At 31.7% G+C, this 25,693-nt stretch overlaps 1 protein-coding gene across 2 annotated transcripts; it reads left to right on the top strand.

Moving 5' to 3' along the window:
• Positions 1-405: 405 nt before the first annotated feature.
• On the top strand, positions 406-25,206 carry LOC143224642 (ATP synthase mitochondrial F1 complex assembly factor 2-like). 2 transcript variants are annotated; one of them, XM_076452763.1, is made up of 9 exons: positions 408-682; positions 6,448-6,495; positions 8,962-9,107; positions 14,573-14,670; positions 15,544-15,624; positions 16,236-16,348; positions 19,793-19,908; positions 20,830-21,009; positions 22,862-25,203. In XM_076452763.1, the coding sequence occupies exons 1-8, from the start codon at positions 559-561 to the stop codon at positions 20,965-20,967; spliced, it is 864 nt and encodes a 287-aa protein (XP_076308878.1). In that variant the 5' UTR covers positions 408-558; the 3' UTR covers positions 20,968-21,009; positions 22,862-25,203. The 2 variants fall into 2 exon arrangements, with proteins under 2 accessions (XP_076308879.1, XP_076308878.1); XM_076452764.1 differs by lacking the exon at positions 6,448-6,495 and having other exon boundaries at positions 406-682; positions 22,862-25,206.
• The last annotated feature ends 487 nt before the right edge of the window (positions 25,207-25,693 follow it).

The following is a 25,693-nucleotide window of genomic DNA, read 5'->3' as shown; positions in this document are numbered from 1 at the left end:
TTTGTTATAAGAAAACACTCATACTAGCCGTCTTGAGAATATAAATTGTTTCTTTGTTTCAGAAACATTCGAGCAAATTTTTCAGAGTTATACAAGAAACTATCTGTACAAAGATATCTTTACTTTTAAACTAATAATTAGACATAAGTTACTATAAAACCAATGCCTCTGACTGTGACTCTTCTGCTGCTGTTAACTGATCGAATAACGAGGTTTGACTGCCACTCTTGTTGTGTAATATAAGACCGAAAGTGCGGATATGTTTTGAAAATGTAATTATTATACATATACATATGACAAGAGTTACATTTTTATGGATTTTTATTCATTTATTGTTAAATTTGTATTCACTAGACATATTCCAACTTTTACAAAGTCGACGTTTGTTAAACGAATAAAAGCACCAGTTTTTCCTTTATGAACTATGACGACACTGTTTTTCGTTAGTGATAGCAGAGGTTTACGAAGTAAAGTTATATTAAAATAAACCATATCTATTACCTAAACATTTTCAGTCGTTAAAATTTGGTGTTAGTTATTTCCTGTAATAAGAATAGAATGGTAGGAGTAGGTTTAAGATATACTTTTCGGGCTGTTGCTGGATGGGGTAACATAAAACATGCGCGCTTATTTGAAAATCAGTTGCTTATTCATTTTAAAGAGGCACGGCGATTTATACCAGGTGAATTTGTAATTTTGTATTTTATTTTTTAATTTTATTTATACTTCCAGGTTTTCAATTTTCAGTGGCCAAGTGAATGTTAGCCTTTTTTTCAGCTTTAGAAATTGCAGTTTTGGGAGAGTTCATAAATTTTGTTTCTTCAGTGAATCCCAGTATTTAATTTGATAATAATAGTTCCGTATCAGCTTTTTAATACGTATGAATTATGCAATGGTAACGTGTTAAAAAGTAATGTTCAGAGTAAACTAAAAATGGTTAAGAAAGAAAATATCTTATGTTTTTGGATTTATTTATTGTTATTTGTTTAAAAAAACAGATACGTTTCTGATGATGATATTTGTAAAAAAATGCTGAGAATAAAAATGTTTTTAAAACTCCATATATTATACCTAAACTAATTTAAAATAGACTAGTTTTTTAAAAAGGTACGTGAAATTAAGCTTTAAAAATAACAAATCAAAGTCAGGTATTTTTCAATTCAAATAATTTTCAAGCCATCTGTAAAATTTAAATTTCCTTCCTACATCTAAAGCCATTAAGAAGGTCAATGACGATATTAGAAAATTAAAAGTTTTAATTGAAAATGACTACCCCACCAAAATGTATTTGTGTCCCCTAGTCCAACCATTATCACTGTTATTTAATATTAAGTACGAAAAAAGATAATACATCAACACTATTAATTCACTAATAATCTTAAACAATGCAATCATATTCCCTTTTATCTTTTCAACATTTCAATGCTCTTTGTAACATAAGGAGCTTTTCAATTTTCAATGAACATAATACTCCAAATAAGGTATAAAAAATGACATATAAAATGAAATTCTAACCTCTTTAGACTCATATTCAACATATCTGTGGATATAACCGAAAATCACATTTTCCCTGCTACAAGCAACAACATATTGCTTAGATGGGTTAAGAGACTGATCAATCATAACACCAAAATCTTTTCTTTCATAACACCATTATGGTTATTCCCATCAAAATTATATTTATAACAACATATGCATTATCTTGCATTTATTATAATTAAAACCTGTCTTCCATTTATTATAATTACAACCTGTTTACCATTTGTTATACTTTAAACCTGTCTACCATTTATTATAATTAAAACATGTGTACCATTTGTTTGCCCAACTCACCCAATGTTTTAAATTCTTCAGCCAACACTCAAGACCTTAATATCATCAGCTAATTTGAGTAATTTGTTAATGATTCCTTCATTTATTTATTTTGTGTAACTCAAGAAGGGCAAAGGTCTTTTTAGTAGACATGTATGCAAGAGTAAAAACATGTTCACACTCTAAGTAGACGTGTATGCAGTAGTAAAAAATGTGAACACTTAGTAGATGTGCCTAGGCAATAGTGAAAATGTTCAACTCTTGGTAGACATGCCTATGCAAGAGTAAAAAAATGTTCACACTCAGTAGACATGCCTATGCAAGAGTAAAAAATGTTCACACTCAGTAGACATACCTATGCAATAGTAAAAAATGTTCACACTCAGTAGACATGCCTATGCAAGAGTAAAAAATGTTCACACTCGGTCGACATGCCTATGCAATAGTAAAAAATGTTCACACACTCGGTAGACATATAAATGTAATAGTAAAAAATGTTCAACTCTCGGTAGACATACCTATGCAATAGTAAAAAATGTTCAACTCTCAGTAGACGTACATATGCAATAGTAAAAAATGTTCAAACTCGGTAGACATGCCTATGCAATAGTAAAAAATGTTCACATTCGGTAGACATGCCTATGCAATAGTAAAAAATGTTAAACTCTTGGTAGACATACCTATGCAATAGAAAAAATGTTCACACTCGGTAGACATACCTATGCAATAGTAAAAAATGTTCACACTCTTTAGACATACCTATGCAATAGTAAAAAATGTTCACACTCTTTAGACATGCCTATGCAATAGTAAAAAATGTTCAACTCTCAGTAGACGTACATATGCAATAGTAAAAAATGTTCAACTCTCAGTAGACATACATATGCAATAGTAAAAAATGTTCACACTTGGTAGACATACCTATGCAATAGTAAAAAATGTTCACACTCGGTAGACATGCCTGTGCAATAGTAAAAAATGTTCACACTCGGTAGACATGCCTATGCAATAGTAAAACATGTTCACACTCGGTAGACATGCCTGTGCAATAGTGAAAAATGTTCACACTCAGTAGACATGCCTATGCAATAGTAAAAAATGTTAAACTCTTGGTAGACATACCTATGCAATAGAAAAAATGTTCACACTCGGTAGACATACCTATGCAATAGTAAAAAATGTTCAAACACAGTAGACATGCCTATGCAATAGTAAAAAATGTTCACACTCTTTAGACATGCCTATGCAATAGTAAAAAATGTTCACACTCGGTAGACATGCCTATGAAATAGTAAAAAATGTTCAACTCTTGGTAGACATACCTATGCAATAGTAAAAAATGTTCACACTCGGTAGACATACCTATGAAATAGTAAAAATGTTCAACTCTTGGTAGACATACCTATGCAATAGTGAAAAACACTCGTAGACATACCTATGCAATAGTAAAAAATGTTCACATTCAGTAGACATGCCTATGCAATAGTAAAAAATGTTCAACTCTCAGTAGACATTCATATGCAATAATGAAAATTTTTCACACTCTTAGTGGACATATATGCAATAGTAAAAAATGTTCACACTCTTGGTAGACATGCCTATGCAATAGTGAAAAATGTTCACACTTGGTAGACATGCCTATGCAATAGTAAAAAATGTTAAACTCTTGGTAGACATACCTATACAATAGAAAAAATGTTCACACTCGGCAGACATATCTATGCAATAGTAAAAAATGTTCACACTCGGTAGACATGCCTATGCAATAGTAAAAAATGTTCACACTCTGTAGACATGCCTATGCAATAGTAAAAAATGTTCACACTCGGTAGACATGCCTATGAAATAGTAAAAAATGTTCACACTCTCGGTAGACATAAATATGCAATAGTAAAAAAAAATGTTTACACTCGGTAAATATGCCTATGCAATAGTAAAAAATGTTCAATTATCAGTAGAAATACCTATGAAATAGTAAAAAATGTTCAATTCTTAGTAAACATACTTATGCAATAGTGAAAAGTGTTTCCACTCAACAGAGATACGTGCACAAGTGTTACAAAATGTTCACACTTTCAGTACATGTTTTTATACAAGAGTAACAAAATATTGTTATGCTAGTAGATAAATGGACATGATTGTTAAACACATTGGTATTTATTGTAAAGACATTAAAAGTTGAATAAATTAACTTAGAATGTATTTGCAAGATTCTATGCATTAATATTTGTCTAATTTTTAGAAATTTCACTTAAAATTAGAATTTTAAGTCTTGTAAAGGATTGGTCTTAAAATTTTAACTTGATTGGTATTGGTTGACAGCTGCAAGAACCACTAGATGATATTAGACCTTTAAAAGATTCTAATAGGAGAGTCTTTATTGTTGAGAAGAACATAGGATAAGAGAAGATTTCAGTTACATCATATAACCTAAACTTTGGAAGAATTTTAATTTGAAACCCTTTATTATTAATAGATATATTTTTAACCCTGCTGGACTCCTATTGTTTATAAAATGAAAACAACCTATATGGTTCATGCTTTTTAAAAGATATTGCTGAGAGAGATCATGGATGTATAAAAGTATTGTTGTGAGAAAGGGGCATTACACTAGATCTTGGAGAAGCTTTAGCCACTCAAAACTTTATCTGATCCCTTCCAAATACTGGGCAAGATTATAGTAGCTATTTTATATTCTGTTTGGTCTGCCTCAGTTTCCCATACCCTCCTTTCCCACTTGGAAAGGGCTGGTGCTATGTCCTGAAAGATGTTGGATTATGTAATCAGAGATTCTTAAATATTCTGTTTGGCCTGCCTTAGTACCCCATACCCTCCTGGTGCTGTGTTCTGAAAGATGTTGGATTATGTAATCAGAGATTCTTAAATCTGATTATTTTCATCATGGTTTTAGGAAGGAGCTGTTTTACTTGGTCACATTTCTGATCTTTATATCAGTGTGTGTTTTGAATTTAACTTGATAACATTCTGTACAAATTATTAATAAGAAAGTTTCTTCTTCTTAAAGTGATAAGAATTTGAGATGGTGATGATTGGGTTAATGTTATCAGCAAGTTTATCCAGATGTGTGCTTTGGTGCATTTGTAATCCATTGTCAAGGTTATCCAGATGTGTGCTTTGGTGCATTTGTAATCCATTGTCAAGGTTATCCAGATGTGTGCTGTGGTGCATTTGTAATCCATTTTCAAGGTTATCCAGATGTGTGATGTGGTGCATTTGTAATCCATTTTCAAGGTTATCCGGATGTGTGATGTGGTGCATTTGTAATCCATTGTCAAGGTTATCCGGATGTGTGATGTGGTGCATTTGTAATCCATTGTCAAGGTTATACAGATGTGTGCTGTGGTGCATTTGTAATCCATTGTCAAGGTTATCCAGATGTGTGCTTTGGTGCATTTATAATCCATTGTCAAGGTTATCCGGATGTGTGCTGTGGTGAATTTCTAATCCATTGTCTATTTTAATGATTTGGAGACCTGTTTATAACACACGTACATTTGGTGAAAGCTCTGAGATGCTGTGTAAAGATATCACTGTTGATAAGTTTCTTTAATTGGAAGGACCTCACTGATGTGACAGTTTAACATGATATTCATCTGGAACATTGAATGTTAAATATTTGTTTTGATAGATGGACACAAGTACTGAACTAAATAAAGATTTAGACAGAGGAGAAGGAATGATGACTGAGTAATAAAACTAACAAATCTCACAGTGAGCAAGAATAAAACATGAATACATCTACTCTGTAAGAGATAAGTAACTTCTTCTGGAGGAAGGGAAGGTGATAAATAAGGTTAAAATGTGAGGGTTACATGTGTAAAGAATCCAAGATGTGGTTCTTCATCAGGTAATGTAGCAAGTGTGCTCTTTTTGTTTTCTGTATTAGTTGGAAGAACTTTGAAAAATACTGAAATCTTTGAGACAGTGACTTTTGTTTTATGTAAATGCTTCACAAATTAATTTCCTTTTGTTACATGTTAAAATAGTTGAAAGTGAATGTATTTATAAACTTCAAATTGATGCCTAAAGAAAGGAATTTCAGAGTTTGAAAACAAAGTTTCAGAGAAGAGAAAGTTGTTTTTTTGAAATCAGTTTAAACCCATGAAATATGTTAAACCTTATTTAGAAAGTTTCGGACTACTCCACATAAGTTACGTGACTTAAGTATACATTAACATTAAGTATACATTAACTGTTAAACCTTATTTAGAAAGTTTCGGACTACTCCACATAAGTTACGTGACTTAAGTATACATTAACATGTACTTATAATTCAGTTAGCTGCATTTGTTTATTTTAATTGTGAAAAACATTTCAGATAGTGACTGCTGAAGGTGTAAAACACTTAGAGAATGTATATTAGTGTATATTGGGTGAGTTTTAGTAACTAGCTTTCTGAGTTTCTTATTTTTAACACATTTCATGATTGTTAGGCATAACAATTTTTCTGGATTATGCATAGTTATTTAAATATCTTGTAGTTGTGCTCACTACTTAGATCTGAGTTTTGTTTTTTGCTTAAGAATTACTTTACTATTTTCTCTAACTACTTTAAATATTATGTTTTATGTATGCGTTAATTATGTATGTTTTTATGTATGTCTCATTTTCCAGCTCTACCAAAACGGTTTTATAAAGGTGTGTCAATTTCCCAAATAAACGGTAAGTTTGTTATCAATTTGTAAACAATTTCCCAAATAAACGGTAAGTTTGTTATCAATTTGTAAACAATTTCCCAAATAAACGGTAAGTTTGTTATCAATTTGTAAAGATATTTGGGACTCATATTGCTGTATAATATATATATATATATATATTGGTTGTCATTGCATATGAAATACACATTGTAGTTATATATAATTAAATGTTTATGTATGGTGTGCTGTTGCTAAATGCCAGAATATTTTATGATTGAAAAGTTATTACAGCAAGCTAATAATTAAACACTAGTGTTTTTCTGTAGATTACAGAATTTACTTTTTTAATGTTTAAGTTTTTAATAAACAAATGGAATAAAGAAATAAACTGCCAGATTTTTCTCATGAAACTGAAACTGTGCTAATGCATTATTTAAGTTTTATCTCTCATTAAGCTGAATGATCACCTTATTTCTTATCGTTCAGGTTTGTGTTTGTCTACATCTGATATTGTGTCTAATGCACAGTTAAAGTCATTTTTATAGTTTATCAAAATTAAAAACATTTCAGATTTTTAACCCTCTTGCTACTGGTAGGTTAAAGTGCTCACATCATGGTTCTTCAATATGGCAATAAAAATTCACTTAACGTTAACTATGTGAATAACTCTGGCATCAAAACACAGCTAATAAATCAAATCTTAGTATTGTGTATGTTTTACATTCTAGCATTAAAACATAGCTAATAAATCAAATCGTAGTATTGTGTATGTTTTACATTCTAGCATTAAAACATAGCTAATAAATCAAATCATAGTATTGTAGTATGTGTTTACATTCTAGCATCAAAACATAGCTAATAAATCAAATCTTAGTAGTATGTGTGTAATAAATCAAATCGTATGTATGTTTTACATTCTAGCATCAAAACATAGCTAATAAATCAAATCATAGTATTGTGTATGTTTTACATTCTAGCATCAAAACATAGTTAATAAATCAAATCATAGTATTGTGTATGTTTTACATTCTTAAGTAAATATTTAAATAAATCCTTCATCTTCCCTTGTATGAAAGTTGTGACATTTTCTCTCTAGGTCTTCCCTCTTTTCTATTTTATTTACTGTCCCTCCAAGAAGCATGGAATTTCACATAAATTATTTATTATAAAATAGATGTTACTCACAAAAAGTGTTATCGTTATAGCTTTCAACCATATTTGTCTATAGAATCATAAACTAGAACCACATTTTCCATACCCACCTTTCATGTCCTCCCTACTGATGTTTAATGCTATATTATTTACAACCATGACTAGTAATTAGTGGATAAAGGAAGTTATCCAGGGATGGTGATTAGTGGATAAAGGAAGTTATCCAGTGATAGTGATTAATGGACAAAGGAAGTTATCCAGTATCTTGGGATTAGTGGACAAAGGAAGTTATCCACTGACTAGTGATTAATGGATAAAGGAAGTTTCCCAGTGATAGTGATTAGTGGATAAAAGAAGTTATCCAGTGATTAGTGATTAATGGATAAAAGAAATTATTCAATGACTTGAGATTAGTGCATAAAGGAAGTTATCCAGTGGCTAGTGATTAGTGGATAAAGGAAGTTACCCAGTGACTAGTGATTAGTGGATAAAGGAAGTTATCCAATGACTTGAGATTAGTGGATAAAGGAAGTTATCCAATGACTTGAGATTAGTGGACAAAGGAAGTTTCCCAGTGATAGTGATTAGTGGATAAAGGAAGTTTCTCAGTGATAGTGATTAGTGGATAAAGGAAATTACCCAGTGACTAGTGATTAGTCGGTAAAGGAAGTTATCCAGTCACTAGTGATTAGTGGATAAAGGAGGTTATCTAATGACTTGAGATTAGTGGATAAAGGAAGTTATCCAATGAATTGAGATTAGTGCATAAAGGAAGTTATCCAGTGACTAGTGATTAGTGAATAAAAGAAGTTATCCAGTGATTAGTGAATAAAGGAAGTTACCCAGTGATAGTGATTAGTGGATAAAGGAAGTTACCCAGTGATAGTGATTAATGGATGGAGGAAGTTATCCAGTGATTAGTGATTAATGAATAAAGGAAGTTATCCAATGACTTGAGATTAGTGGATAAAGGAAATTACCCAGTGACTAGTGATTAGTGGATAAAGGAAGTTATCCAATGACTTGAGATTAGTGCATAAAGGAAGTTATCCAGTGGCTAGTAATTAGTGGATAAAGGAAGTTATCCAGTGACTAGAGATTAGTGGATAAAGAAATTTACCTAGTGACCTGTGATTAGTGGATAAAGTTACCCTGGACAATGATTATTCTTAAGGGAAAAGCTATATTTTTTTCAGAGCTGATAAATTTGGTGTTTGAAATCATAATTTATTTAAAATGTAAATAAACATTAATTTAAATTACTAAGCTTTATTTAATTACGTAGGAAAATAGATTATATGTAAAAGATTTTATCTGTTTTTTTTTTATAATTATTTAGGCAAATATGAAGTTAACTTGGATCAGAAAAAATTAAAAACACCATTGGGAAGAGTTTTTCAGGTGCCTAATGAATCTCTTGCTTTGGCTGTGGCTAATGAATGGGATACTCAAAAGGATAAGATACAACCTGATACAATGAATATTGTAAGTAGCTTTCATTATGTATATTTATGTATGTACATTTAGGTAATTCTTATCAGAGTTTTAGAAGTGTTAACATGATACATTATGCTGTTTACTACAGTTTGAAATGTGTGTAAATTAAAGTGATATCTTTCAGTATCATGTTTTTAAGTAATTGGTTTAAGGGTACCTTCCCCCTTGATGTGGATTCCTGTGTATTGTGAGGGGACCTCCCAGAGAAGGTTCTGTACATCCTGTGTATGGTGAGGGGACCTCCCAGAGAAGGTTCTGTACTTCCTGTGTGTGGTGAGGGGACTTCCCAGAGAAGGTTCTGTACTTTCAGTTTATTTTCTCTGAGATTTAAACATCTACCTGTATGTTTGCAGTGCATGGCAATCTGTGAAGGGGAGGAGAAGAGAGAGGTTGTGGGGTCCAACTCCAACATGCTACTTTGGCTTTGAATTCCTGTAAAGGGGCAGCCTTAGTGTTCCTCCCAGCCCCCAGGATCAATCAGCTGATCTGCTTAGGCTAATGTCAATCGAGTACCAGTGTTGGACATTCTCAACAGGTGTTGTGGACATTGTATCTGGTGCTGGAGTTCAGGTATGGTGCTCAAGAAATCCTGGTGTTGCTGCAGTGTCCTTGTGTGGCATTGCAGTGCATTCTCTTGTAGGGCTCCATGGTGGGTGGGGTTAGTGGGTACTGAAATGTAGCATCTTCATTATGGATAACCCCATTTATGAAAAAAAATAAAAATGAAAAAAATTGAAAAAATCAGATTATCTGAAAAAGACCGCACATGGACGATTCTGCTGTACAGTCATCATCACAGTCAGATTCTGTACCTTGGTTTCTAATTATGTATTACTTATCCAAGAAATTCTTACGGTAGATGGCCCCCTTTTCTATTTAAAATGGATTAGGGGGGGGAGATAGCTGGCTCCCCTAAGTCAGTAAAGTTGTTGCCCTCTGGTGTAAATATCTTCACCACAACATACCAAACTCCTCTTGAAATCAAAGGCCATTGGGGATATATTCATTGAGGCTACTTCCCATGCAACTTTGAATTCTTCCAAAGGAGTTATAGTTGAGAGGGATTTGAAGAACATTTCTGGGTCAGAGGTCATTGCTGGTTTTGCCAGCCATTTCTGCAGTGCACCAAATTTCCCATCACAAAGATGGTGCCTACTAATGTTCTGATATTGATCATCACCATGTCCTCCTGTCACAGTCAAAGCAGGTTATCTGAACTGTAAGCTAAAGCCATTCCCAACCCTCTCATATGTTTCCAGTGCCAATGGTTCTGTTACCAAGAAACATCATTTTGTGGTTCTTTAACTTGTTCATTGTATGGGCATGACACTTATGAGTGTAAAATAGAACCACACTGTATTAACTGTAGTGGTCCACACTCCTCTTACTCTATTTCTTGCCCTAAATGAGTGGTGGAAAAAGAGGTGCAGTGCTTGAAGAGTAAAAATAATACCTCCTACCCAGCACTTCAGGAATTATTGTCCCTATCTCTGATATATGTTCTTGCATTCTGTTTCACTGCCTCAGTGGGAGTGCAGACAGATCTCTTTGTGCTTCTAGCAGAGTCATTTGCAAAACATCTGAAGAATCTTTTGCCCTCCATCATTAAAAGAGTTGACAAATCTATGTCTACTTCCATCTCTGTTCTTGCCACTCCTTCCAGTGACTACTTGGTCTCACTTCCTTTGGCTTCGGGTTTGGGTGTTTCCTCGGATTCATCCTCTTCTGTAGTACGTTTCCAATCAAGTTTGTACACTGAGTCTCATGAACTTTCTCTATACCTCCACTGTTTACAGCTCTGTTTACTGTATGTTTCATAATTTCAATCCTTACAACAGCATCCCACCTGGGGTTCTGTTTCCCTTTCTCAGTGGGCCATGCTTTTTCAGAATAGAAGGCCTGCCATTGTTTCTTCTGGCACTTGTATACAGGCACAGCTGGATTTATTGGGTTTGTTTTTGGATAACATAGTTGTATTCACTGATCAGCTGATCCCACCATGGCTAATTACACTGCACAATAATTTTTTTGAAAAGTTTTTTCTGATTGTGACAGGTACCTGGTGGGTATACACAAATATAGTTTTGGTTTTGCTTCATCACGTAGGAACTCTGAGAAATAGACAGTTAATTGTTTACTGGCAATAAGGTATTTAATTGCGTTTATGTTTCTAATATGCTATTAAGTTCAACATAATTAAAAGTGTTTTGCTCCTGATTTTCGTTTCTATTAAATGTCCGGTGCATCATGTTGTAGTGTCTAACAGTTGTCAGCAAGCATTGACAGATTCCAGTTGCCCTGATATCGTTTTTCCATTGTAGCAATGTCCTGGTTAAACTGGAGATTTCGATGAAATGGTGTGTGATGGGTAACTTTGGATGTGATTTTCGTTATCAGCAGCCAAAAATCTATAAGGAACACCCAACAGTGTTCAAGAAGCAAAAACTTTGTTGTGCAGTGTTACCATCCTCAAATGTGACTTTTCTTTGAGTCATCTGAAAAAGGCAGATACTCCCGATTTGTAGTATTGCCTTCTATTTGCTGAACATCTTTTGAACCATCTCTCCATTTCCATTTATATGAATGGCTCAAATTCATGGGGCCCCGGGAGCTCTGCCATGGTTTGGTGGTTGCATACAGAATCCCCTCTATAGTTTCTGTGCTCACTACCAAATTATATGCCATTTCTCCTGAGATCACATAGAAGCCATGCAGTACACAAACTGTACTATTTATATACTGGCTCACGTAGCTCTCTTTTGGACCTGGAATCACTTCATGTTCTCATCAGTATTCAAAATGACTGTCCCATTTCTCTCTGTCATCTACTTCTATCCAGTTTTTCTGAATACCAGGCCATGTTGGTATTCACAGGAATGAACTCGCTGACATCACAACTAAGTCTGTTTGCTCTGGTACTATCATTGCCGTGCCTGTCTCATACATGGACTATGGTCTTGTATTCAAGGCTCAGCTCTGCGCCAGTTGGCAGTCGACTTGGAGTGAGCAGTGTGATAACAAGCTTTTCCAGATCAAACCTCCTGTTGTTCTATGGCTGTCTTGCTTCCATAAGGATCAGAAGGAGGAAGTTTTTCTGGCTTGGCTATGCACCGCTCACAGCTTCTTAACTCATCTCTTTCTTTTATCTGGTACTTATATACCAGTGTGTGGTCTGTGTCACAATAGCCCACATTATACTGTCATGCTGTTGTTACAGTCGAGAGCAACAGCACCATTTTAAACATAATTTATACCATGGGTTCACCATTGACATTGTACAGTGTCATTGGTGATAGTGACAGTGTCCACCTCAGTTGTGTTTTTACATTTTTAAGGGTCATTAGTCTTCTTAACTCTATTTAAGATTTTAATTTGAAAACTGGACTATGTTTTGTTTTCCTGTTAACATATTTTAATGTTTTTATCAGTTGTTTGGTGCAGCTAGCTCAGTAGCTTTGTGCCAATAAATGCTTAACAACCAATCAACACTAAGGGTACCTTAGAGAACTATAACCCAAAACATAAAACTTGTTAGGTAGTAGGTAGTTTTTACTTGGTACCTATTTTCAGGTACATTTGTTTGTTTCTATAATATATGTATTTACCTTTTTACATTTCATTAAAAGTGCTTAAATACCTTTAAACTACAAAAACTCAATACCGTAATTCATCTAATAATTTATGCAAAATCCTCAAGTACTGTAAATTCACTATTCTGTAGAGTGTATGACCATGTGCTGTAATTTTATTTTTCTGTGATTAAAAAACCATTTTTATAGTTTAATATATTAGATAATAGCTGATCACTTACAAATCTTGTAAGTTGTACATATTTTCTAACAAACATAATCAAAATATATGAAAAACTCAACCAATGGTATACAGTGTTTTTTTAATGCAAAATATGCTGTTAGTTGAAGTCCACAATAATAAGTTTTTTTAAGTGTGTGTGAAACTTATTTTTGGTGTTAATTTTGTTTCATTTGTTTTAAGCGTCTAAACACCTGCATTTGAACATTCTGTAATAAAAATAATTTTAAGTTGTATATTACAGTAGGCATGTTGTACGTAAACTTGTACAGATGTTATTTAACTGAAAACATTAATATTTCAAATTCCTTTTCCCATTTATTAACAGTAAATATACAAATGTTCCTAACGTACTGAACTGGCCACATTGATGTACCTTTACATTAATGGTACATTAAGAACATTGTAAAATCTGTTTAAACACTTCAGCATTGCTGTGTGGGTCATACAGCAATACAGAATGGATGTGTATATGCAGTGCTCAGCCTATCCAAGCTCATAGTGACAGTTATAGCCTCATAACTACATACACTAAATATTGTGAGTGATGGAGTACAATAATTTCTGTTGAATAGTTTGTTTTTTTTTCTGAGAAAAGTAAACCTTACTAGACAGTGTCTATGACTTAAATGCAAGTATGTTATCAATTTATCCAATGTTTCTGTTAAATAATGTTTAGACATTTTTAATCGGAATATGTAAACATTAGCTGTTAAACATTAAATGTTACATACATTTGTTAAAGGAAGAAAAACGGTTTTAGTTATAGAAAAGTCTTGTACACCTCTTATCTTTGAATGATTTCGATACCATTTGCTGATGGTGAGGAGTACTTGGTATGGAGTAATTTTTATGTTATTCTCTGTGAGTGTCAAGAACTGATAAAATGAAATTCTTCCCTGTGTAAAATACATAGGGAATTTAGTGATGTTATTAATCATAAAATTAATAGTGAGTTCACTCCCATCCTGGTACAGTTTGTAGGAACACTGTAACCAATGGCATAACTTGTGCAACAACTTATAAGGACATTGTAACCAAAAAGATGTTTGGTGTAACTCATAGGAACACTGTAATCAATAGCATAGTTCATGTAACATCTCATAGGGACATTGTAACAAACAAGATATTTGGTGCAGCACATAAGAACATTGTAACCAACAAAATATTTTGTGCATAAATAATTTTCAAAATTGTGTTTAAAATCTTTCTAAAAGGTTGGTATGCAAGGATAGTCGTGAAAGACCAAATTGCTCTATGTTGTCTGCACATCATATTATGTTAAAACACTTGGTCTTTGTATATGTATTTAGAGTGCCTGTTTGTGTGTGGTCATGCCTAATAACAGTAGGTTAATGTTGACTCCAGTTTTGTTGACCAAATATAACTTGTAATAAGTTAATAGAACATAGGAACATGTTGAATGACAAACTATTACATTTCTTATTGTTCATTTATTTTAAAACAATGAGAAAGTTACACTTCTTTTTGCCTTCAAGAAGTTTTATAGAGACCAAATAATAATTGGAACAGTAGAATAGCTTTAAAAGAAAATAATGCTTCTGTTCTACTAACTTGATGTTTTATAAGTGTACTTGTGAAGTTATTGTTTTAACTTTTATCAGTGCTATTTCATCACCTAGACAGGTCTATGTTACACAGCACTTGACAATCCCACAAAGAAAACCAAAGAAAACTCTGTGTCTGAAATTCTCGAATTCTTAGGTACAGATACCTTATGGTGAGTACTAACAAAACATATCCAGGTTTCTGTGAATTTTTCCTACCTGATACATTCTTTCGTGTATTCTTAATAAAATGTAACTTGTTCCTTTGACTTAAGGTTTAAAGATAAACTTAATGAAGTAAGACTTTTTAAAATTATTGTATATGATTAATTATAATTGTAATAATAACATATGTGTGTTTACATTATGGAATCAAACATTTTTTTGTTTTAGAAATGTTTGTTTTCTGTAGTCTGGACATGTGTTAATATTTTTTATCGTTACAGGGTAAACTAACCTGCAGAATGGGGACAATTATTGATTATTTTTTTATAGTTACAGGGTAAATGAACTCGCAGAATGGTGACAGTTGTTGATTGTTTATATATAGTTACAGGGTAAACTAATATGCAGAATAGGGACAATTATTGATTATTTATATATAGTTACAGGGTAAATTAACTCTCAGAATGGGGACAGTTGTTGATTGTTTATATATAGTTACAGGGTAAACAAACCTGCAGAATAGGGACAGTTGTTGATTATTTATATATAGCTACAGGGTAAATGAACTCGCGAAATGGGGACAGTTGTTGATTATTTATATATAGTTACAGGGTAAATGAACCCACAGAATGGGGACAGTTGTTGATTATTTATATATAGTTGCAGGGCAAACAAACCTGCAGAATGGGGACAGCTGTTGATTATTTATATATAGTTATAGGGTAAACAAACCTGCAGAATTGGAACAGTTGTTGATTATTTATATATAGTTACAGGGTAAACAAACCTGCAGAATTGGAACAGTTGTTGATTATTTATATATAGTTACAGGGTAAACAAACCTGCAGAATTGGAACAGTTGTTGATTATTTTATATATAGTTACAGGGTAAATGAACCTGAAAGATTGAAACAGTTACAAAAAGACAAATGGGATCCTGTTATTGATTGGTTTCAACAGAGGTAAAGTTTTCATACATTCTTACAGAATTTTAATCAGAAAGGAGCAAAGAAAACTTACATTTTCAAGTTATTTATGGATTCTTCATCTATATATTAGGAATAATATTAAACACTGTTTACAGTAAGTTCAATAGGAAATGTAAGTAAGAAATACCAATTAGCAGTAAACCAGCAGCTACATGAAATTAAAATATTTTATACAGTAGTAGCAGTATGAAAAAAAAATACTGAACACATTAACAGATTTATCTTTTAAAAGTTACTGTCAGCTTGAGTTTCTTTGCACGTTGGATTATTATGAATATTTTTGTACCAGATGTGTGATTCATTTTTTTTATAAGTTGTCAAAATATCACACGATCATCTGTAAAAAAGCAGAGACATGATTCTTTTTAAAAATAGAACATATCCTGTTGATAACATTATTAGCTTAGTTTTATTCTGTCTCTAGGAAGAAAAATACAGCCAATGATGTACTTATTTACATAGATAAAAATATTTGCTTGAAAATTGGGTGAGGTGTCTTCCCAAAAACTGTTTCATAAACGATTTGACTATGTTGCAGACTTGTCATTATTATAAATAAAACTTGTGGTAATTTCTAATATTAGGTACCAGGTAGAGCTGAAAGTTTCCAACAGTTTGCTTGTTCCTGTTATTCCCCAACAAACAAAGGAAACATTACAAAGACACCTGTTTTCATTTTCTGACTGGGCACTGTTGGGTGTGTAGTAAGATTTCTTTCAGTTTACTTATTAACTAAAAACTTTATTTAGATGAATTGTGTAACCAGCATAGTTAAGATTAGCTGTAGACGTTGTGGTGGTTAACATGACATCCCAAAACATTCCTGTTTTCACCAACTTATTCGATATCACATATTGAACAGGGGGAGTAACTTGCAAATGATAATATTTTTACAAAGTTAAAAAATCCCAATTTTTAAAGAAAATTTATTTTGGTTTTGACATTGAATGGATGATGTATTGCTTTCTTAAAAATCAGAGGTTCAGTGTGCAGTATGGTTATTTAAACACTTTTATAACAGGTTTGTACTACTGTCTCCAATGTTTGTTTATTTACATATGTAATTCCTGTTATTTTCTGTAAAAAACATTATTTGTCCATTCTAATGAATGTTATGATAAAAACTACTGATTCTTGATGTGTCACCTTTTTAATGTTTGAGATATTTTCTAGAGTATTTTTTTTTACCAACGTAACTTGTTGATTCTTAGTTAATAGTTAAAGTATTACTATTGCGTTTACATGTTTATACATGTTGTATTAATAGTAGCTAATGTTAGTTCCTTATAGACCATGAACTAACACATAATTTGAGGTATACAGAACCAATGCTTAATGCTGTGTGAGTTGTAGGTAAAGTAATCTGTTAATAAACCATGAACTAACACATAATTTGAGGTATACAGAACCAATACTTAATGTTATGTGAGCTGTAGGTAATGTAATCTGTTTATAAACCATGAACTAACGCATAATTTGAGGTATACAGAACCAATACGTAATGTTATGTGAGTTGTAGGTAATGCAATCTGCTTATAAACCATGAACTAACACACAATTTGAGGTATACAGAACCAATCCGTATTGTTATGTGAGTTGTTGATAATGCAATCTGCTTATAAACCATGAACTAACACATAATTTGAGGTATACAGAACCAATACGTAATGTTATGTGAGTTGTAGGTAATGTAATCTGCTTATAAACCATGAACTAACACATAATTTGAGGTATACAGAACCAATACTTAATGTTGTGTGAGCTGTAGGTAATGTAATCTGTTTATAAACCATGAACTAACACATAATTTGAGGTATACAGAACCAATACTTAATGTTGTGTGAGCTGTAGGTAATGTAATCTGTTTATAAACCATGAACTAACACATAATTTGAGGTATACAGAACCAATACTTAATGTTGTGTGAGCTGTAGGTAATGTAATCTGTTTATAAACCATGAACTAACACATAATTTGAGGTATACAGAACCAATACTTAATGTTGTGTGAGCTGTAGGTAATGTAATCTGCTTATAAACTATGAACTAACTCTTAAATTAAGATAGACAGAACCTGTACTAAGTGTTGAGTAAGCAGTAGGTAATGTGATGTGCACATTGTACTTAAACTAACAATTAATTAATGTGGTATTATATGTAGGTAATGTGATGTGCACATTGTACTTAAACTAACAATTAATTAATGTGGTATTATATGTAGGTAATGTGATGTACACATTGTACTTAAACTAACAATTAATTAATGTGGTATTATGTGTAGGTAATGTGATGTACACATTGTACTTTAACAATTAATTAATGTGGTATTATGTGTAGGTAATGTGATGTACACATTGTACTTAAACTAACAATTAATTAATGTGGTATTATGTGTAGGTAATGTGATGTACACATTGTACTTTAACAATTAATTAATGTGGTATTATGTGTAGGTAATGTGATGTACACATTGTACTTAAACTAACAATTAATTTATGTGGTATTATGTGTAGGTAATGTGATGTACACATTGTACTTAAACTAACAATTCTTTAATGGCATCATATGTAGGTAATGTGACTTACACATTGAACTTAAACTAACAATTCTGAATATGGTATCATAAGTACGTATTGTGACCTAAACTCAGTCTGAGGTGAGTTAACTATCTGGTTACTTTAATGTTACTTTACAGTTTAGTGATGTTTAACAGTCTTTATTGTTTTAAACTGATTTAAACTCCAGTAATTCCATCACTGAAACCCAGAACATTTTATTGTTTCATTTTTTGTAACCTGAAAATGTATATGGGTGGTGATCTTTAATATAATAACTTTTAATCTATACATGTCTGGTTGGTGATCTTTCATATAATAACTTTTAATCTATATATGTCTGGTTGGTGATCTTTAATATAATAACTTTTAATTTATACATGTCTGGTTGGTGATCTTTCATATAATAACTTTTAATCTATATATGTCTGGTTGGTGATCTTTAATATAATAACTTTTAATCTATACATGTCTGGCTGGTGATCTTTCATATAATAACTTTTAATCTATATATGTCTGGTTGGTGATCTTTCATATAATAACTTGTAATCTATATATGTCTGGTTGGTGATATTTTATTTAATAACTTTTTTATGTTTTTATTTTTATTGTCTGTTTTTTTTTAAGTTCATTGGTCAAAACCCATTAGTGTTAAACAAAAAGACACTTAAATGTACGTACCTGCACAGAGAAAAAAGACAGGACTTTGATTAGGTTAACTACTCTCTTTCTTAAAACATGTTAAGAATATAATGAATGTACATAACGTTTGGTCTTTACTGGAAGAACGGATCCAAACACACTTGGTTTCATAACTGTTTTTTTTTTTAATCAGTTGGCAGCATGACCTTCTGACCCTTGTTTTTCACAATGTTATATATAGATGTTAAGATTCAGTGAGCAGAGGATATTACAATCACAATTCCATTCACCTTGGATGCTTTTCTACTTCAATACCCCCTCTGGTAGAATAGACCTGTAACTAATGTAATATAAAAAATATGGTGTGTCTGCATATTGCAGATGCTATAAATTATTTTTCTTTCCTCTAGTTTGTAAGTTCCATATTTGTGACTGGATGTACAGATAATGTTAATGTAGTTTTGTATGAATATCCAAAACAAACAAATTAATTTTCAGAGGGTATAACTAAGTTAATTTGTTTAAATTACAAACTTTTTGTTAGAAAGTTAATGAAACAACAGTACTTGTGTATTAATAGAAAATGTTTCTTTGGTAAATTATGAATTTTCAGTTGAAGTAAGCCGAACCATAACTTGCTACTATTTTTATTTTTGTTTTTATAATCCATTATTTTTTTAATAGAAGTTATGAATAAATTGCTTATTCTGTTCTAAAACTTTTCTAGTATTATTGCTCAGAATTCTGTTTACTTTCCTATACTTACGTTATTTTATGTACTTGTTTGGTAAGTGAGATTTAACATCTTTTATCTAAACTTGTATTGTTTGCATATAAGAACATTACAATGCTGACGTAAGATTGAGTGTATCAACAGAAAGGCTGAATGAAATGTTTTTTTTTATGAACAAGACTTTCATATCTGTTTTCAATCTTCTTTTGTAGGAGTTTCTCTTGCAGTAGAGAACTTGAAGTCTATAGTTTTGACTCTGTCCCTAATTGATCGATTTCTTGATGTGGAAACAGCTGTTTCACTTTCAAGATTGGAAGTTGAATTTCAGGTAGCTACCATTTTAGTTATGTGATGAAAACCCTGTTAATATACCTCTGAGTTAACCAAACATCTTTGAAACTTAAAAGCACATCTCAGCCTTACATTCAAATACTTTTATCGTGAGCTTTTAGCCCTCTTACCACAGCCTTCATCATCCATTGTTGCCAGTAAGAGCAGTGAAATCATTCAGTGAAAGTGTTAAGAAAAGTCCATTTATAATTCTACATATTAAGTTACCTACATTATGAGCTTTGAACAACAGCCCATCTCAACTGTTAAGTATTGTAATACAGAGAACAAAAATGTTTTTGAATAATCAATTTTCTGCTGAAATATTGTTTATTTGAATGAATAAAAATAGTATAAATAATCAAATCCGATAAAAAATTTAAAATATGTATTAGTTACTATAATGCTTTTTTTAAGAAAATATTTTAAACTTGGTATTTTTATAGTAACTTGAAGTAAGAGGAATTCTAGAGATGTGTGTTATTTATGTGTATTTTTCATGTATAGAGGTAATTTCAGCTAGCTTGGTATCCAGTTCTATATTTAAAGTTTGGAATACTTCACAGTCTATGAAATCTTCATGATATTTCTTACCAGAAATTATTTATGGATTAAAATATCTTTGCTGAATGTGTTTACTGACAACTCTGCTAACAAATTAAACCATGGCTTCTGAATGTGTTTACAGGCAACAGTACTTCACAGTTTGAAACATATTTGATGTGTATCACTTTATAAACATTATTTCATGTTTTAAAACAAATTTGATGTGTGTCACTCTGTAAATTATCTGACATTTTTAAAACATTGGATATATGTCACTTTATAAACAATATTTCACACTGTAAAACATCAGATGTTTGTAACTTTATAAATAATCTGTCACAGTTTAAAATATCTGTTAAATGTCTATTTACAGACAGATCAGTGGGGTAAATTAGAGTGGGCTCATGAACTTGAACAGACTCAGGTACAGTCTAAAGTTGCTGCAGCTGTAATCTTTGTCCATTTGAATAGTGAATCTACAGAATATCTTAAAAAATGTATGAAAAGATAACATCAAATGATTAGATGCCATATCACATCAATGTAGATCAGGGTAAGTAAGATTACTGCTAGATGTTATGTTGTAATTGTCAATTAAAAGGTGTCTGTGATTTATTGGTGATAAATTTGAAAAATAAATTGAAGTCACTCATTTCACTTTTTTTCGATATAATATATACATATATTCAGAACTAGTTAAATGTATGCACAACAAATTCTATAAACTGTAGATGATCATAGGTGTATCATAAACATTATAGAGTTCTTCTTGTCAAAAGTCCATTTAGGCCTATTACTATAGCCAAACTATCCAAGCATATTTTATTGAGTTTTGTTGAGGTACCATGGTTTTATTCTGTGCTTTTAAACCATCTACTCTTTTTTCGCATTTAGGCCTACTTCTAATAAACATGTTTTTTTCGAAGTCCATACATAGAGGATGAACTACTTTACAAGTATCTTTGATGAAATAAACTATCCTTCTTATTATCTCTTTCAACATTATTAGTCTTACCCTATTATGTGTGTGTACTGTTAGGCCATCCTTCTCTGTCCAAGTGTTTATTTTACATGACTTTGTTTCTTTTCTTGTTCTGTCTTTGTCTGTCTGTGCATGTTTCTTGCTTATTACACAATATTCAAATGATTAATATTTAATTGTCTGCTCAGTATGTCCAAGACATCAGTACATTTCATGAAATATTCAATAATTTTGACATCAGCTAGTTGTAAGCACAACTCGTACAGATTTGCATAATAAAACTTGTTGTAACATTTACTTTTAAGTTATGACTTCTAACTCTCTTGTTGTGAACAAAACTAACAATCAAAATATTCACTAACCACATAAATATGTAGTGTTTGCACTAAATATTCTTTTATATCATGACAGTTAAATTTGAATTGTATAGTTGTTGTACTTTTTTGTAAGTATTTGAATTGTCTTATTGTACTTTCTTTTAAGTACTTGTATTGTCTAGTTGTACTTTCTTGTAAGTATTTGAATTGTCTTATTGTACTTTCTTTTAAGTACTTGTATTGTCTAGTTGTACTTTCTTGTAAGTATTTGAATTGTCTAGTTGTTGTACTTTCTTGTAAGTATTTGAATTGTCTAGTTGTTGTACTTTCTTGTAAGTACTTGTATTGTCTAGTTGTTGTACTTTCTTGTAAGTATTTGAATTGTTTACTTGTTGTACTTTCTTGTAAGTATTTGAATTGTCTGGTTGTTGTACTTTCTTGTAAGTACTTGTATTGTCTAGTTGTTGTACTTTCTTGTAAGTACTTGTATTGTCTAGTTGTTGTACTTTCTTGTAAGTACTTGTATTGTCTAGTTGTTGTACTTTCTTGTAAGTATTTGTATTGTCTAGTTGTTGTACTTTCTTGCAAGTACTTGTATTGTCTAATTGTTGTACCTTCTTGTAAGTAGGTGTATTGTCTAATTGTTGTACCTTCTTGTAAGTAGGTGTAATTACTAGTGTAGTTTTCTTCTTGTCAATGCTGTGATTACTTGATTCACTCTGGGAACAAGGCCATCTTACTGATTCACCAGTTGTTGTGAACGATAATGAACCTAATTGAAGTAAAATAATTGTTTTATAGAGTAAATAAACAGTTATAAAAAATAATGCTGTGTTACTAATTCTTACCCAAGAATGTGGTTGGTAAATAATTATATTTCTCTTGTTCAGTTGGGTTCACACACTAACAGTTGTTGTACATGAAAACTGATAATGTATGTATATATAGTCAAGACCACTACCTGGTACTGGACAATGGGCTTATTGGCACTAAGTACGATAGTTGTGGTGTAATTGATATATTTTAACATTTTCCTGTGGTTTCACTCATGGATCTGTAGAATTGGTACTGGTTTTAATGGACCATTTTTTCTCTCTTTTAAACAGGAAACAGCCAAGAACTATGACTGTCATCATAGTATGTCCTTTGAATACAGATATGATAGATTTTCAGAGTTTGAGTGTTTTCACACGTAGGTTGTAATTAGGTAATAAAAGATTATGTGAAAGTAACATAAAGGTTAGAACTTGTCTGTTGAAAAACTACCTTGATATAACAAATCAAAAAGTGCTTGAAAAGCAAACTACGTGATGACAAAACAGAACATGTGCAATCTTGAAAAATGTACGTGAGTGACTGCCTCTATGTACTACAATGTGGATGTGTTTAAACATTACTCAGTTCTTCTACTCATAGATATATGAACTTTTAAAATGTTCATTTCTTTTTAATATGCTAAAAGGAAAAAAAAATATAATTTTTAAATTGTTTTTGGAGAATTTTTTTCAAATGAAGTTTAGAGTGAAACTAATGATATATTTAATTTATATTTGTTCATAAGTTACGTTTTTAATTACATTCTAAACTGTTTAATCGGTTTACTTTAATTACCACAATGGAAACTAATTGTCTCCATTGTCTCAATTAAATTTCAGTTTTTTTGTTAAATAAGTTTTCCAAATTAGATTTTGTAAACATTCCAGAAGAAAACAGAAACTGTTTTGATGAAATGTACAGTTTTTTAAACTGTTGAAATCAGACTTATTAAACATGTAATGTCACTGAATTTCTTTCGATTAGAAAAGTGATATATATACAAACACATATCGATTCATATTGGAGTTATGTGAAACAGTTTAACCATAGTTTTGTCCAATTTAAATATGGTAATAAAAGGATTAACATACAGTAGCTTCGTTCAATGAATAATCTCACACTTTCTCTTCAATAGGGCCTTGTATTGGCTCAGTGGTTGAGATGTTTGATTCATTACAAATACACATCCTGTTACCAAACATACCCTTTCAGCTGTGGGCATACTTTAATGTGACAATCTGTTTGTGAGTGAATGAGTAGCCCAAGAGCTGGTCCTGGGTGATGTGGACTAGTTGCCTTTCTATTAGTCTATCACATGGGTGGGCAACTCCATGGTCGCTGGCCAAATGTGGTCAGTGGACAGCACAATAGTGGTCAGCCCAAGTTTTGGAATCAACTTTTCCATTATTTATTTTTTATTGCAAGTTTGGTAATCAACACTGCCTCATGTCATCGCTAATGTCGCACGCTTCATCGCTGCCACAGACTCCACCCATTTTGTAATGTCAGTCTGGTTTAGATGTTTGTTATCCAGTGTGCGTTGTTTCACATGTGCTTGCAAACATATTTTTATTGTGCAACTTTCAAGTGTTTAAATATATTTTGTTTTTAATTCCATAGTATGGATAAGTGGATAATTTGAAAATGTAAGAATCCAGATGCTGGTGAACACTCAGAAAATAAAGACAATTTAATTAATTTTGGCATTACTGACGAGAAGAGAGTGACTCGTGACTGGAAAAACGTGAAATGAGAATTTCATGAAAGTTGAAATTTGCAATGATTGAAGCAAATAAACCTGCGTGTCTTTTGTGTAACAATGTTTTTAAGAATAAAGTATACAACTTTACGCAACACTTTAACCATTTTCACAATGAATTTGATGTAAACTTTCCAGTTGATAGCAAAGAATCGTATGAATGAAGTTAGCCGTCTGAAAGCACAACTTCACGAGCAAAAGGGAAGCCTAAAAAGATTTTTACCATCGATAAAACTAGTTATGTTAGCCAGCTATAAAGTATCTTGGTTTCTAGCTCAAAAAAAGAAATTATTTTTTTATGCTGAACTAGTAAAAGAAATATTGATTGTGATCATAGAAACTCTGTTGGTGAATTGTGATTCAAAAATAAAATATTCTTCAAAAGATAAATAATTTTCAATTAAGTCGAAGAACAATTGTCTGTTGACTGTTAGAGTTAGAAAAAGACAGAAAATCAGTTGTTTGAACAACTAAAAGACTGTATTTTTCTTTGGTACTAGATGAGTCAACAGTTGTTTGTGACACTGCACAGTTGATATTTTGGGTTCAATATGTAACTTCAATTCTTCAAGTAAGGGTAGAAATGTTTGGTCTTTGTGGATTACGAGATCAAACATGTGGAAAAAACATCTTTGAAAAATATATTGAAATGTCAAAGTAATTCAATCTGGACTTTAAAAAAACTAGTTTCTGAAGCAGCATTTAATTCAAAGTAATGTGAAGTCCATGCTACTATCTTTCCATTGTATTTTGTATCATGAAAATTTATGTGCTCAGATGTATAAAAGTGATGAATTGAAAAATTTGATGGACATTGTTGTAAAAATTGTGAATTGTATTAAAAGTGGAAGTTCTCTCATCCATCAACAGTTTGTTAAGTCTTTGAAGAAAAGCATTGACTGTACATTTGATGACCTTATTGATTTTGCAGATGTAAGATGGTTAAATAGAGCAAAAGTCTTGGAACAATTCACTTCCTTATTTCCTCAAATAAAAGAGTATTTTGTTGAAAAAGGTAAAATTGAAAATTTCCCTGAAAGTGAAACTTTGTCATGGTGACATGATGGCTCACTTGAATAATTTGAATACAAAGCTTTAGGGAAGAGGTAAAATAATAAGTGAGCAATCACAGTCTATTCATGAATTTCAATTAAAGCTAAATCTCCTTGTGGAACAATTACAAAGAATGATTTGATGAATTTTGCAGAGTTGAATACTTTTCTATAAAATAATGACTATGATTTCTCTGATGCTGAAGATGATCTCTGTGTAAACTGGATCAAAAATCTATCTTAAGAAGTTGAATCACGTTTCTCCAAATTAAAAAAATTGAAATTAATATTTGAATTTTTGCATAATCCAT

This window comes from Tachypleus tridentatus, chromosome 9 (assembly GCF_004210375.1).
Source record: "Tachypleus tridentatus isolate NWPU-2018 chromosome 9, ASM421037v1, whole genome shotgun sequence".
NCBI lineage: Eukaryota > Metazoa > Arthropoda > Merostomata > Xiphosura > Limulidae > Tachypleus > Tachypleus tridentatus.
The sequence above is the reverse complement of the archived record's forward strand: the minus strand, read 5'-3'. Positions and strand labels throughout refer to the sequence as shown.